Consider the following 16,054-nt stretch of genomic DNA (forward strand, 5'->3'; position numbering starts at 1 on the left):
TATTTATAAAGTGAGGGACGATTGATAGTGGCTCGTCTTGTATGTGATCTTGTCATTGGCTGCTGATCTGCCTCCTTTCCTGAACGTCATTGTCACAGTTTTCTTTTAGTTAAGTTGCAGTTCATTTCTGGTGACCCACTTTTCCAGTTGGTCAAAGGCTTCTTGAAGTTTTGTTATCTCGGATGACATAAGAGCCATATCGTCGGCATAGACCAGTATTTTGACGTCCGCTTTGATGTATTTGGTGATATCTGATGTGGCTACAGTATATTGAACAATAATGGGCTAAGTGGATCTCCTTGTAGCACGCCATTTTTCTGTTCTAGCGGCCTGGATCGGGCAACACTGTCGTCTATCTGTACCAGGTTAATACCCGAGTATATTCCTAATGATTCTTGTGATGCAATTTTCCCCTATGTACCCTTCCAGCTCTTCTATTATCATGGATCTGCTTGAGGTCAAATGCCTTGGTATAGTCCACGAAGGTCACATGGAGCTTTCCTCTCGGATTCCTCAATTTCGTCCATAAGACATTTCACAGTGTGTAAAGTCGATTTGCTCTTGGTGAAACCGAACTGCTCTTCAGGGATGAATTTCTCTATCATCTTGTACAGGCCGTTATTCAGGAGACTCGTTAGAATTTTGAAGGCTGTACATTCTAATGCTATGCCCCTGTATGCATTCGGATCTTCAATATCCTTTATCTTTATACGACAGCTTCAGCGTAGCTTGCCGCCACATTATTGGCACTGTACCTTGTTTCAGGCATTCGTTAAAGATGTCCTTCCATAGGTCTAAAAAGTATGGCGCCGTGCCTTTGATATGCTCATAGTAAATTCCATCTGGTCCACATGCTTTATTGTTCTGAGTGTTCTTAATTGCTTTATCTATGTCTGTTCGAGTGAAAGGTTCAAACTGCATTTCCGTAACATTTGTCGCTTTTGGTCGTGTTTCACGTGCTTGAAGGACTTTTTTAAAAGGGTCTTCCCATACATTCATTGGTATATCTTTCGGGAAATGAGGCGGTTTTGTGTTTAGTGCCTTGTACCACTTCTCTGTTGCTTCTATCATATTCTGTTCTTCGCGTTTTTTGAATTCTTCTTTTGCCCTTTTCACGTTTCTTCTGTATTGTATCCTGGCATCGTAATGCTGTAAATGAGTAGCATTAGGTTGTTTTATAGCTCTATGTAGAGCTGTTAAGGCCCCTTTCTTTGCTTGGGTGCATTTCTTGTTGAACCACGGATTTTTCGTCCGTTTGCATCGAGAAATGTCGACGGTGTTATCTCTGATGAGCTTTTCCACGTTTGCTACTGCTGAGTCCAACTTCCCCATCCGTTTCCTGCTGTATATAGTGCGTGTCGATGAGGGCGATTGCATCCGCGTCTATTCTTCGGCCGAGTTTCATCTTTTCCTTTTGAACATTCGCTTGTATGCTTGGCAGATTTATAGTAGTATCCACAGGCAGATGTTTTCTCGCAACTACATTCGTGATGATGTTTTGTTGAGCTATACTTGCGTTGTTAAAAGATCACATCTATTGTACTGGTGCAGTTTACTCCTATACAAGTTTTTTCGCTGCGTTTATTAATTAAAGTTAGTCCTTCCGCATTTATATAATTTATTACTGCTTCTGATTTTGTTTGCACTAAATCGATTCTGCAGTTCAGATCTCCGGCTAGTATGACTGTCTGTACTGTATAAGATATAGAAGGCGGTTGCTAGTTCGCCTATTATATCCTCTTTATATTCTGGTTGAAAATATGCACCTATAATTTTACACGATTTTGTTTCTACAGCTAAATATTGTCTATTCTTAGAATCACTTTAAAGGGAGCTAGTTTCGGTTTTAGAAGAACAGTCATGCCGCCTTTTGGCCTTCCTTGATCGCCTTGTTTCGCAAAAGAGTGTACGGAATAAAACTTTCCATGACTCCATTCTGATGTGAGGAAAGTTTCAGTTAGTATCACTACATCGTATGTCTGTAGGAGGTCTCCTGGGACGAGTTGGACGGCGTTTCTAATTCCTTCAGAGTTCCATAATAATATTCTTACCGACTCTTTTTGGAAATTTGTTTTACGTTCATGAATTGCTCTCTTTATGTTCATTGGCGTGTTTTCTTTACATATGTAAATGTATAAATGAAACTGTTTGTGTAATTGTACATATTTGTTAATAACCAAATGGTAATGTATCCTCGTGCCATACAATATATATATATATTTACATATGTGAGTCCAGGTTAACACCTTTGTTCTGTCCGTTTGAATAACTGCGTGAGAAACGAAAAGGTCTTACTACCACTCCTTGATGCCAGAAATCTGCTCTTTCAGTTTCGCTGAGGTGTGCCATCAGGAAACCTATCTTGAAAGCTTTATTTAATCCTCTAGTGATCAGTCCTTCACATTCTATATTATTTGTTATTCCTTTTTTGTAGAGGTAGCTTTGGAGTTTTTCAGTTGTGACTTGTCTTGCTAGTCTACCGACATAGAGCCATGCCATTCTTTCTGTTGCTTGAATGGAGTTGTTTCCTTCAACTGAAGACCCTATTATAATTCGCTGCCTTCTTTGACCCCTCCGTTCTCCTTGGGTAAAGCTATCCATGCTCACATTCTCCTCCTCATATTCTTCAATTAATTCTGAATTTCGTATGTCCTGTCTGGAGTATTCTGTGTTTTGGTGACTATTCTCGGTTGATTCTTCTCGGATGGGTTCTTCTTGCGTAACTTCTTCTCTAGTAGTATCTTCCCCTCGTCTAATGGCCAAGTCTTCAGACTCTCGGGTGAGTGGTTGTACTCTTGGTAATGTTTTGTCTCTTATTTTGTAGTTGGTTGCATTTGTTTTCCTGATTTTGCCAGGTTCCATTATGAAAGCGTTGCGTACTAAGTTCTGCATATGACACTCCTCTGTCATTTTTGCAAGAGCCTCTATCATGTCTCCCAGTTTCTTATTAAAATCAGTTCACATGTCTTCCAGTTCTTTTTGCATACTCTTTCTTGCTTTATATAAAGTGAAGTCTTGTTCGCAGCTATAGCACATCCATAGAAGTTTCGATTTCTTTTTGCCTTATATTAAAATTATAAAATCCTTTTGATAACAACCAACCTACTCAATACAATACATTACTCATTGAATTATAAAATAATCATGAGGTGTCTTAAATAATGGAACACGTTTCGTTCGACATAGCGAACATCAGCCTTAATTTACAAAGATTAGGTCAGGGCCCTGAGCCGAATGATAAAAATTGTTAAAAGAGTGACAATGCCATAATAAAAAGTAAAATGATAACATTAAACTTGAAATTGTAACAATATGTACAGATTAACAGGAAGTATTTGTAGTGGAATACATTAAACGATGGTAGTCTGTGAAGTTAAAACAAACATGAGGTTGTTAAAGTAAAAAGATATAGATGTAGTGGATCTTAAAATATATGTCAATGCATGAAGCGTGGATTAATTATTGACTATGGAGTTCTTAAATTGAGCAAAACAAAAGTTGAAATAGAGTTTATTGAATAGTACGAGTCAAACTGAGCCAGTTAAAAGGCGCATGGCGACAAAACTAAGGTTAAAATGACGTGAACTTCAGTAGTTAGGAATTCTGTAGGAGAGCCAACACAATGCCAGAAGGAAATACAAGTTGAACTAGTCCGTATTTACACGCTAGCAGTAAAATTAATCGTATACAACGTAGGACATCAATGTAGACTCGTTAAAGAGTAACTATAAACTTGAAAGTAGGGAGAGTTCCAGCAAACCAGAGATGGATGGAGCAGATTATGGCACAATTGGAGTTAGAAATCTGGAATGAAAGAAAAGGGAGGAAAAATAAAGTTATGTTATAATGAAATGAAAAAAAAAAAAAAAAAAAAAATGAAGGCGGCTTACCCTTGGGACTAGTGTGAGGTGTTCGCTAACGTTGGCTGCGTGAATCAAACTGGCGAGTAACCTTATTGCTGCTTCTAGTGTTGTATGTATGTATACGTAGAGGCGGGGAGTGAGTCATGTGAGGAGGAGGGGTGACCGATTCCTTGGGCGGGTCGGGTATTCGTAGAGGGCAGTAGAGTAGTAGTTGTATTATTCACAGTTGTATAATTAAAGATTCTCGTAAAGTTATTATTATTATTTATATTGAAAAGAGAGAGTAGTTCTGGAATTTTCTCGATTATTGGACTTTTAATTTCTGAAGTATCATTTAAATTTTGATGTCCGTTAAAATGCTGGTCTAGGAATATGTAAATGTTCTCAAACTCTGTCATAAGTTTACTTTTATTGACGTATTTCAAGATTTGAAGGTCTTTTTCAATTGTAGTAAAACTGGCCAGTCTCTTCCATATAGGTGCTCATGGCGGAATATTTTTTATGTTTCGAAGCGTTGCAGTGTTCAAGGTATCTGGTCAAAAAGCTACGTCCAGTCTGTCCGATGTAGGAGAATCCACAATGGGTGCACTTAAGCCTATAGATACCAGAGTTCGAGAATTTATTGTGATTAATGTTAACTATATTTGAATTGAAGAATATATTACGGTTCGTATATCGGGTTCTATAAGCGATATTAATATCGTATTTCTTTAGAGGGTTAGTAACTTGAAATAGGCCTGGATTTGTGTAGGTGAAGGGAGCATATTTCGTTTTTTTTTAGGCTTGTCCGGAATCAATTTATTTGCGGTTTTTAATTTTATCTTGTTAATGACTTTATTAATCATTAAGGGGTTATAGCCGTTAATTCTGGCCAAATCCTTAATATAGTTTAGTTCTTTTTTGCGATTTTCAGTTGTCAGCGGGATTTTTAATGCTCTATAGACAAGACTAAAAAATGCAGCCTGTTTATGAGATTGCGGATGTAAGGAATCGTTTCTTATAGTGATGGGGGCACAAGAAGGCTTTTTAAATATTTGAAAAATGAACTTATTATTCTCTCTTGAAACGTTTAAATCCAAAAAGTTTAGAGAACCATTGATCTCGTCTTCCTTAGTGAATTTGACATCATTTTCAAGCTCATTAAGGGATGTTAGCACACTGTGACTATCTTTTTTTCCGTGTATCTATAATGGCAAAAGTGTCAACATACCTTAACCATAATTGAAGACCATTAACATTATTGATTATTTTGTTATTTTCCAAATCATCCATAAAGATATTAGCTAGAATGCCCATTGCTAGGCCCTTTTGATGATATATTCTATTATTGAAGGTGAAATAGTTAAGTACAAATTCTAACAGACTGATGAAATTATTTATCTCGCATTTGCTAAGGTTACTGTGTTTTAAAAGGTTTGATTTAATAATCTTGACAGTTTTGCTTACCAGAATATTGGAATACATATTGGTAATATCATAGGATACCATTATATGATTATGCACAAGATTGAATTTTGATAATTTTTCACAAAATTCAACGGAATTTCTTATATAGGCTGTATTATTGAATTTAAAGTGTTTACTGAGAAAATTATGCAAAAATTTTGAAACTTTGTAAGAAGGGCTGTTCATGCAGTTGATAATAGGGCGTATAGGTACGTCTTTTTTATGGATTTTTGGCAACTTCTTTTTGCCTGTCGATCTTGGGGCGTTGAATTGTCCTTGTTGTAATTCCGTGCATGCTAGGTGGTGCCATCCTTCACATAGGCCGTCGCATGATATGGCTGTGTCATTTTCACCTACTTTCTTGTCAAAGATGGGACATATATCTTGCTTGGTAGAGCTATCGCTGGTTGGCGAGTTTTGTTGGTTATCGTCGTTGGTCATGTCTAACCTCTTTGGTGTCTTTGGAAAGACGTCACAGTATATCTCTGTGCTATTATTCTGATATGCTAAATTTCCTGACTGACACGATGACGGTTAACAGGCAATTATGTGTTCCGTTTATTCTTTGAAGAAGTTTTCTGCGCTGCTATTCAGTATAGAAAAATATCAAGATATGGAAAGATAGTATTTCCTTCTAGGAATTCTTTCTTGCCCTACAAACCACTACGATGAGATTATAATGTAGGAAACTAGCACTTTATATTCATAAATCACTCACTGTTTCAATCTAGATGAACCACATTCACTATGAATAATGATATATAATTGCATCCGCTACCACACGTCACCATATAAATGGTCCGTTATTGGACATTATAAATTTGCCAGCCAACTCATTCCTGATTGCCAGAGTTTCACCCCCATGTGCTAAGTTGGGCTCATCAGTTGGTACTTAGCACACCCACCAAGACGCATGGCTAGTGCACACCGTGGAGGCCACTGCGCAGGCTACTTGGAGCCACCGGCAGTGCCAATGCACTATGAGAGACTGTCTCATTACAGTTATATAATCCGATGGCCAAGCGGGCATCAGTTTTTGGTAAAAATAGTGGGACATAAAGCCAATAACATTATTACAATGCCTTCCTTAATAAATTGGTTACCTATTTTCCAACATCAATTAAGGTAGAAACAAATTTATTAAAAAAATGTAAAAAAGCTTGTGGTTTGTGACCATCGATACTGAACTCCAGTTTTATGTGGAAATTTTAATTTCAAAAAGCCTCAATGCACTGGCCAGGATTTCAGTGACCAGCTAGGTGAGAACCCAGAGATGTCACTGCTATCGTGCCCTAAACCAAACTTGTAATAACCCTTCTGAATACGCTGTTCTCAACAGTCCGCTAAACCAATTTTAATTATTTCATTTTACAACAGGGACCAATCTTTACCAAGGGACTGGAGCATCTTTTGTTCTCTTCACATGTAATCACATAATCTATCTCGGAAGTTAAGAGCAGCAACAAAATTTAAGAAAATATCTACTGAGGGTGACAGATGACATGCGGCTCACCAAACTCAGCCCTTGGGATGCTATGGATCGATTGAAGTGGAGGAAACATTGCAAGAAGGCAGATCCCACATAAATGGGAAAATACAAAGATGATTATCTACTGAGCAAGCTGGCTACATGCTGTGAGCTTGCATTCAGAAGATGACTGGTTTGAATCCCACTGTTGGCAGCCGTGATTGGTAAATGCTGAGACTGTACCTTAATTAGGCCACAGCCACTTCCCACTCCTACCCCTTCCCTATCCCAGTGTCGCCAAAAGAACTAACCAAGTCAGAGCAGTGATAAAACGCTAGCAAAACACTGCTGGCAATAATTAACACACTGGAGACGCCATATTTGCATGTGCTACTCTCCAGAAATCGCAGGATTTTTAATGGTTTTCGAAAATTTTTCAATGCTACTGTCGGATTTTTTATTATGGATATTCAAGTTTAGGCTTTAATTACAAACGAACCAATAGGCCTATTGCAATGCGAGTTATACCAATAGTTTCCTTGTTTAATTCTACATTAGTGTATATAAGACACATTGTTTTCGACGATCGTTAAATATTTTTTATTTGTGGTTGTAATAAATATTGCCCGGGTTTTTGGCTTCTTCTCTAGCAAGCGCTCACTTAGGAATATATGCAAGGAAAACGACTTGTCTGATTCTAATGAAATTTTTATATGCTATAACCACATGTATTTGTAGTGTAATACTCAAGTTACAATGTTTTCCAACCACCCTGAAAAAAGTTCTTATCATTTTTCTAAAGCAACTCTTTCTCAGCCCAGAATAAACGTACAGCAGCAAACTTGGGCTTGTTTTGAAGCGCTCAGTCATGGTTATCAGAAACTACAACAACTGTAACCGTACAGTGTGGTGCCGAATTTATGAAGAGTAATATTGAAAGGAGGATTTGTGTACGCCGGACCGTGCGATTAACAGCAGGCCGGGTGGTGAAATCGGGCGCAGTGTTGCCGCGTTCAGTAGCAATCACGCGCGCAACGAACACAGCTTTTCGTTTACATTCATTCGTTTACTTCCAACCTTTAATTGTATTTCCTTTTATAAATTCCACTTCCCATCAACTTTTCTCATAAGGGTTTTGGACCTTCAACGGCAGGTTTAAAAACGGTTAACTTCCTAATTTAGAAATATCACACTGTACAATTTTTACAAGAGTTATTTGTATTATTATTTACATATATTTACGGTATTTAATTCTATCCATTTTCTTCGTCTGAAAAATAACTGTGTTCCGAAGAATCGGTGCTACTGTCATTCATGTTGATTATGACTGACTCGAAACAAGGGACATTTGCAGACAGTCCATCTTTTTCCCAGTAGTGGTCTTCAGTTTTCTTCGCGCGTTTAATACATTGTTTCCAGAGTTCAGGGGTCACGGTACGTAAGGCTTCTCGGCATAAAGCGTAAATTGCTTCCATACCTCTACCATTTTCTAATGTGTTAGCCATATTTGTTTTTGCTATTTTCTCTTTTACGTAAGCCCAAATGAGCTCGATTGGATTAAGCTCGCAATGAGCCACTGGTAACCAAATAATCTGTACATCTGGTCGAAGTGTTTTAGGCAGTTGTTCCAGCTTCTCTACCGGCGTTTGAAACTATGGCCTGGCAAGGACAATCAGCTCTGATTTAGTTAATTTGTTATAATCGTCAACTCCAGGTGGTAGTGAAATATTCTTTGACGTTATCCAATGTATAATTTCACGTTTCAGCCATGACATGTTCGGTTTTTTAGATGAAGGATCGACCATCATATGATATGGAGCTTGATCTATAACGACAGCCAAACTTTGAGGCAATAGACTCAGGACATTCATGAACCATTCTTCATAATGAGTCGAGTTCATCTCATTCTGGTAATCACCACTACTTTTCTTGCCATTAAAACAAAGTTCTGCACCGTCAAGAAATCGTTCTTCACTTCCGATGTGTAAAATTATGACCTCGATGACGTATTTCCATCATTCTCCTTTGAAGCGGCTTCTACTCTCTTCACTGACGACAGCGATAATCCAAGACAATTTGCCACCTTCTGGTTCACAGGGAACCTCTTGTCCCCTACTTCCCCCCCCCCCACACTGAAAGAAAAAATAGCACTCAAAATCATTGCAAACCGAGCTAGCTGGCCATGCGGTAACGAACGCGCAGCTGTGAGCTCGCATCCGGGAGATAGTGCGTTCGAACCCTACTGAGGGCAGCCCTGAATATGGTTTTCCGTGGTTTCCCATTTACACACCAGGCAAATGCTGTGGCTGTACCTTAAGTAAGGCCACGGCCGCTTCCTTCCCATTCCTCGGCCTTTCCTCTCCCATCGTCGCCATAAGACCTATCTATGTCGGTGCGACGTAAAGCAAATGAAAAAAAAAAAAAAGATAGAAAAAAACATTGCAAGTTTACCCTCTGATAACGGCAGTCTCGGAGGCATCTTGAAGTGACGTGGCCAACATGTAGAACATAGGAAAACTGAAAATAGCTTCCGGACAAACCAAGGTCACATGCATTCCGTTTCACAACTGCCCGGGGCGAGTGTACTGTGTTCGTTGCGTGCGTGATTACTACTGAACGCGGCAACGCTGCGCCCAATTTCACCACCCGGCCTGCTGTTAATCGCACGGTCCGGCGTACACAAATCCTCCTTTCAATATTACTCTGCATAAATTCGGCACCACACTGTACGGTTACAGTTGTTGTAGTTTCTGATAACCATGACTGAGCGCTTCAAAATAAGCCCAAGTTTGCTGCTGTACATTTATCCTGGGCTGAGAAAGAGTTGCTTTAGAAAAATGATAAGAACTTTTTTCAGGGTGGTTTAAAAACATTGTAACTTGAGTATTACACTGCACATACATGTGGTTATAACACATAAAAATTTCATTAGAATCAGACAAGTCGTTTTCCTTGTATATATTCCTAAGTGAGCACTTGCTAGAGAAGAAGCCAAAAACCCGGGCAATATTTATTACAACCGCAAATAAAAAATATTTCATGAACGTCGAAAACAATGTGTCTTATATACACTAATGTAGAATTAAACAAGGAAACTATTAGTATAACTCGCATTGCAATAGGCCTATTGGTTCGTTTGTAATTAAAGCCTAAACTCGAGTGTCCATAATAAAAAATCCGACAATAGGGTAAGCCATGATTATAACAACTTTTGGAATACATAGAAAGATCACACTTTCTTCTACACAAAAATGAGTTATCATAATAGTGCAGCAATTTTAAAATATAAATTTATGAATATAATAAGTTTTACAAATGAAAAAAAATCTGGCGCAGCTATGGATGCCAGTTCGGTTAATATTTCAAAATCTGACTTTGTGGGCACATCTACTGAAACACACTAGTACAGATTCTAACCGAATTGGTCAAATGACACCGGTATCCTTGTTTACAACCAACAATTTGCACTCTCACTGTTCATTGTTTGACGACAGGGTTACATCGAGTTGCTGCAGGTACATGGGAAACACCCACATTTTTAGGAAGCGGTAAGAACCCACTTCAAGGAAGCAATATAAAACTATGTTACACTTCACACCAATTTGAAATTAGTTCATTTTCTACATTTACTTGCCTGAAGCGCCAGAATCATCATGTTTACTTAGTGTGTAATTGTTATCCTCAACCTCATTTTCAAAAGTCATGTCTTCTATAAGAAGATCCATTATGAATTTGCTATCGAAATTTCGTACACTTGAATTAGACATGCTAAATATTCACAAGAATTACACAAACAAGCCTGCCTCCCGATCATACACTCTTCCTGTCCAAATGTACCGTACGTAATTTCCCGCCCATTTCACAGCTGAGTCAACGATGACGCAGCTTTAGGTTATGTAGGAACGTGGTTATCAATGCCTCGAAAGAGCTCTCGACTTATGCTCATAAGTAGTATATTTTATGCTTCTAGAAGCATTCAACAGTATCCTAGTAAGTCACAGCTCGCTTAAACGGCAGCTACAATTTTTAGCTACAGTGAAATCGTGCCCGTAGATTCTCCGAGCTCCGTCAGCAGCAATGAATTAGCGTGCCCGTAGTTTCTACGAGCGGAGTCTCTAATGTTTTAATATCACAATAGATTACATGAAAAGTTCAAATCCACAGAAGGGTTAGGGTTTGAGATTAAGAAAGGGTAGGGCTGTGAAGGGCAGACACTTTAAGAACTGCTTAGGCCTTGAAAACCAATCTCCTTGAAGCTGCACAAGAACAAAAACGTACATTGACCATTTGGATGCAAGAGGAGATTGGCCCAAACTGGTACCAGCAATACCTGAGCTGGAATCATGTCCCCCATACCATCACAAGTTGGGAATCCTCGGAGATTTTGTGCATAGTGACATCTACAAATCAAATTTAAAACTTTAAACGATTTGGTAATCACGTTTTATCCTTCAGCAAAGTCAACCATTAAACTCATGAACAGAATTCCTATAACTATGGAATGAAACACTGATCTTACAATATGTTAAATCTTGACAAGTCTAGTGCTTTTACCATTCAAACTTCCTGACAAAAAATGACTGGCTAAAAATGTCAAATTCTGAAGTACAAGACGTGATCAAAAGGGAGAACTACATTATCATACAGATTTCATGGTAAGGTAATGTGCAGAGGTACATCTACATTCGCCAATTTAAAAAAAAAGTGCACTTCAATGCTTTTAGAGTGAGAAAGTGACAACGTTCGCTACAAATTGCCCTAAAAAAGGTTTGCTGCCATTTCCATCTTCCTGGTTCTTGCTTCCAGTACTTGCTATTAATCATCGTCAGAAGCAAGGCTCTCACCTACATATTTAAATTACTCAGTTCTCTGAAGACTCGTGTTGTAAGAAAATCGCAGGCTGATTTAGTCTTCTCTGAATATGCATTCCGTCTTTTCAACGGAGATCCTAAGGCCAGTTTTTGAAACTATTTATTGCAGTATCTCAAACTGCTTCATTACTGTTTGGAAGTTCTATGAAAGGAGCATTACATTGTCAGTGAAGGCCAGGCGATCAAAAGTAGTACTATTATTCTTCAGGCCAATTCTAACTCCACGACTGATTTTATTTGTTGCAGATTTCCTCCATTCTCTGATGACTTTCTCCAGAACACAACTGAATAGGAGCAAGGAGAGGTCAACAACCTGTCTCAGGCCATTTTAATCTCGGACATTACTGAGAGCTCACCCATATACAAAATGTACATCAAAAAGCCAAGATAAATATTTTAAACTGATAGCACTAAGTAAGGTATAAAAGGTTTGGCATTTGCTCCGCTCTGTGTCAAGAAGAGTATACATGAAATGAAACAAAAAAAGGTGAATATTGTAATTTACAAGCTCTGTATTGCACCACTATCCGAAGTGTCAAAAATAAATATATTCAGAACAAGATCGTTGATGTTCTTGCCAGGCTATTATAGCATGATAAGGATGCAATATGTTAGAAATCTTAACTGGAATACCTTGTAGAGGAGAGATGTGTTCACTGCGACAGCCAAGAACCCACCCGCTGTCCCCCAGAAATGATTTTTGCTTTTATAACCTAATACAATTTATCACGCGCCATAGTCCATCGCCTAACTACTGTATGTACCAGCATTTCCATTGGGTGAGAGACAATGGGATATGACGTCACTCCCAGAAATGAAGTAAAATTAATTCTGTTACCAACCCGCGCACAATACACAACTGCACAATAAATACGCAAGTCCAATGGAGGTGTCACGCAGGATCTAGAGGCCTAGGGCTGCTTCGCGGCTTCTAACCTGGGGGCTTACAGCCCCAGACCAATGGCCTAACCAATCCAGACCAACGGCTTTGTCACTAACCTACCCTAAGCAATCCAGACCAATTCAAAAGTAACGCCACTGCACTAGTTCTTTATATGAACAGTTGGCAGCTCCGTCCATCGCATGATCACGCCCATCGCAAGACAAGAGCGAGAGAGAAACAAATGACAGTGCAATCACGCCTAGATGCATGCGCTGGAAAATGGTAAGTCTAACTGAACCCTTGCCAAACTGAGCAGTCTGTCTTTCCCTATCTTAAAGCTCATTGAAGTGGTCAAGTTTCCAGCAGATAAGCCTAAACTGACCATTTGGAACGATGGTCCATCAAGCAAATTTAAAAACTCATCTGCTACGGTATCTGCTCTACAGTGCATCCAGATCACAAGAACGATTTTCATGGGTTGAATGGAAGTATTCAAAATGTCCCACGGAAAGGTAGGTGTGGGTGGCAGTGCAAAATATTGTGTGTACGCTAAAGTCGTAACCATCATTCAGAATGCTGCTGATGTTGCTACAGTAGCAGTTCCAAATGTGGTAACAGACTTAGAGAAGGTCCATCGAATGGAGCCAAGATAAAGAAGTTTCAAGTATTAAGAAGGCACGTCATCAGCTGTTCCAGGCATCATTTCTGCTTATTTAGCAGCTATTAACAATCCAGTACTGCAGGTATGGTACTCCCAGAATGCAGTCTTGCAATGACTGACGGCAACACACGTTAGTACAGTATTACTGGCTACAGAACATTTTTAGTTTTTTTAATATCTGGCAGGAAAACATGGAAGCCATGTTGCACAGATCTCTACTATCGACTATTCTGATATTAGTATGGCTTTTCCTCAAGTAACAATATAAATACTATTTTTTACAGGGGATTGTCACTCGCCTGGTCGCCAGCACTGAGAGATTGTCTCTCGCCAAGCACTTTGCCATAATGCGCTTCTCAGTGCCACAGGTTCCCCTCCTTTGTAGTCTGCTGAGAACTTTATCAGGGTAAAGTTCAGTTTAGTCTAGTGTTCACATGTTTAGTGCTCAGAGTGTTGTTCAAATGCCCCGTTCATTACATGAGCGTGTATATATTACTCGCACACTTTTTAGTGATAGATGGACACCCTAGTGCTGAATCGGTCGACCTCAGCAATCTTCGAGATTCGTATTGGCAACCTTTGAAACACAAACTATGAATCCCTTATGCATCGCTGTGCGACATCTGGCGTACACTTTACATACTAGTACTGTTGTTTACACAGCAAAGCTAAACTATAAAATTCATGTTAGGAACAAGATTCGCATCTAGAAATGTTATATAATGTGTGTGACACAGTTGTTGGCTTAAAATAAAGGTTTAGAAAATTCATATCGATCGATCATAATATCGATTCAATTCAGATTTCATTTCCATTCAGTTGGCAGTATTACCGGAACCGGGAGAGCTACCTCCTTACTTCTCACCCCGTTCACAAATCTGTCACTAGAAAGTGTGTAATACATAAGACCTTCATAAAGTACAGGAAATCTTGTACAAGAACACTCATGACTCAGTGCCGAACGAGCACTGTCTGCATTACGGCCAAGAGCAATACAATTCAGAAACTGCCAACACCCATAATTAATAATTGTGGAATTGTATTTCCACATCCAGTGAAGTAGATTAAAACCAAGAGCTGGTCAAATATTCATACAATGTGGCGTATGTGACTGCCTGTCACATACATGACTACCACAATTTTAACATAAAACTGTTAGAATAAAGAACGTTAATTTGGTTTATCAGTATTCCTTTGTTCACCCTTAATTTGTTTGTAAAAAAATCCACAACATATGTAGACTTTATAATTTGCAGAATTTTGAGAAAGGAAACAATGTTAGATGCTACCTTTTTTTTTTTCACATAGACTACATCACTCAAAAAAAAAATGTACAAATACAAGAAGTAGAATAAATTATTAATTTTTGTTGTATTAACCATAAAATGTAATAAAACTTCATTCTACCTCAATCTCTACAATTTTGACTCAAAATATGGTAGTTTTCTTTGAATGTACAAGTATGTCATATGACCGTAGAATGAGCCATTATCAACAGCTTCCTTAAATTTTTCAATCATGTCAGAACCAGGTCACATAAGAAGTTGCAAACTTACACTAAGTGAGCCTGTCGAATACTACATAAGATTCTTCATTTTCACAGATTCAATGTAATGCAGTTGGTAATGCAATATCGGCAAGATAATGCTGTCATAGAAAGTAAACGTAGCCATTCATTTTTAATTAATATAGTTAATATAGCACTGGAACAACCCAATATACAATTACTGTTAAGGGCATACATTCACAAGTAAATATTACAGGTTACGCCCATCAGTCCACCTAGGCGCTATAAAATAGTACTCTCAATCACAACTATTAATGGCATTACAGTGAAACATTCCACACTAATAATCCTATTTAAATTAAAGGTCGGCGTCCAAGATTTTGTTACACAAAGAAGAAACATGCCAGAATGTCGTACTGGCCTGTCGCAGCACAAGTAATCGTTGCAAATTAGCCACGAAATTTTACATACAACTGATTTGCCATTCCTGCCCTCTCACTTTCTTTTTTTGCAGCATTCGGCTTTCTCAGCAGCCAAGGCACGACGAAAATCCTCCTTAAAATCGGATCTTACTGAAAATGCCTTTCCAACAGCTGGTTTCCAGTATATACCGAGACATCACTCCACATAACCCAGCTTCCATGTTCAACGGATTACTTCAACTTGATTTTGCATTAACACAGTTCTCGGACTAAGATCGATCGATCCAGCAGCTCACAAAGGGCGTAAAGAGCATGATAAGGCAACAAGAGCACAACTTATTGAAAATATACCTAATCTTCCTCGTCCCAACTATTAGCAAGATCTTAACTACAACTTCAACTATCTGTATTTTATTACATTTCAGGTCGTATTGTATGTATGAGGACAGGATATATTATCAGGTTTCCACTAGAATTGGTTAAAGCTAAAGCGCATGGAATTTGAAAAGTATCTGTATGCCAAAAGTTCGGAAATCCATTTCCGTACCTGTGATGAGGTGTTGGGAAGTTGCCTTGCAACAGCAGAGGCCAAACGAACCGAGAGCAGAGCCATTTCACCTCACCCGTACTTGTGGAAAAGATGGAGAAGAAACAGGCGATGGTCAACTACTCCCATGAAGCACTGCGCACGCAATCTCGACACCAGCCATAGCAATAGTCCTGAAAGAAAAATAAATATTATATTTATGTGATAAGTATATATCTTGTAATTCACAGAAACACATATTATATTTAAATTAACGTTCAGTTACAACAATTCATGTGAAATATTGGCCGTTAATCAAAACGAAAGAAGAAAGGTGATAACCGGAATACATTCTCTTTGACCGCGAAAGATGTGTGAATTAACTTGAAAACGATGGCCACATATGG

At 38.6% G+C, this 16,054-nt stretch overlaps 1 protein-coding gene across 1 annotated transcript in view; it reads right to left on the reverse strand.

The window, feature by feature from the left end:
• The window catches only part of blw (ATP synthase subunit alpha blw, mitochondrial), a 123,039-nt gene extending 107,213 nt beyond the window's left edge, over positions 1 to 15,826 (reverse strand). The window contains exon 1 of the mRNA XM_067145186.2: positions 15,669 to 15,826. Coding sequence (XP_067001287.2) covers positions 15,669 to 15,734 — 66 coding nt within the window. The 5' untranslated portion in view covers positions 15,735 to 15,826. The remainder of the gene's footprint in view (positions 1 to 15,668) is intronic.
• Between the last annotated feature and the right edge of the window lie 228 nt (positions 15,827 to 16,054).

This window comes from Anabrus simplex, chromosome 4 (genome assembly GCF_040414725.1).
Source record: "Anabrus simplex isolate iqAnaSimp1 chromosome 4, ASM4041472v1, whole genome shotgun sequence".
NCBI lineage: Eukaryota > Metazoa > Arthropoda > Insecta > Orthoptera > Tettigoniidae > Anabrus > Anabrus simplex.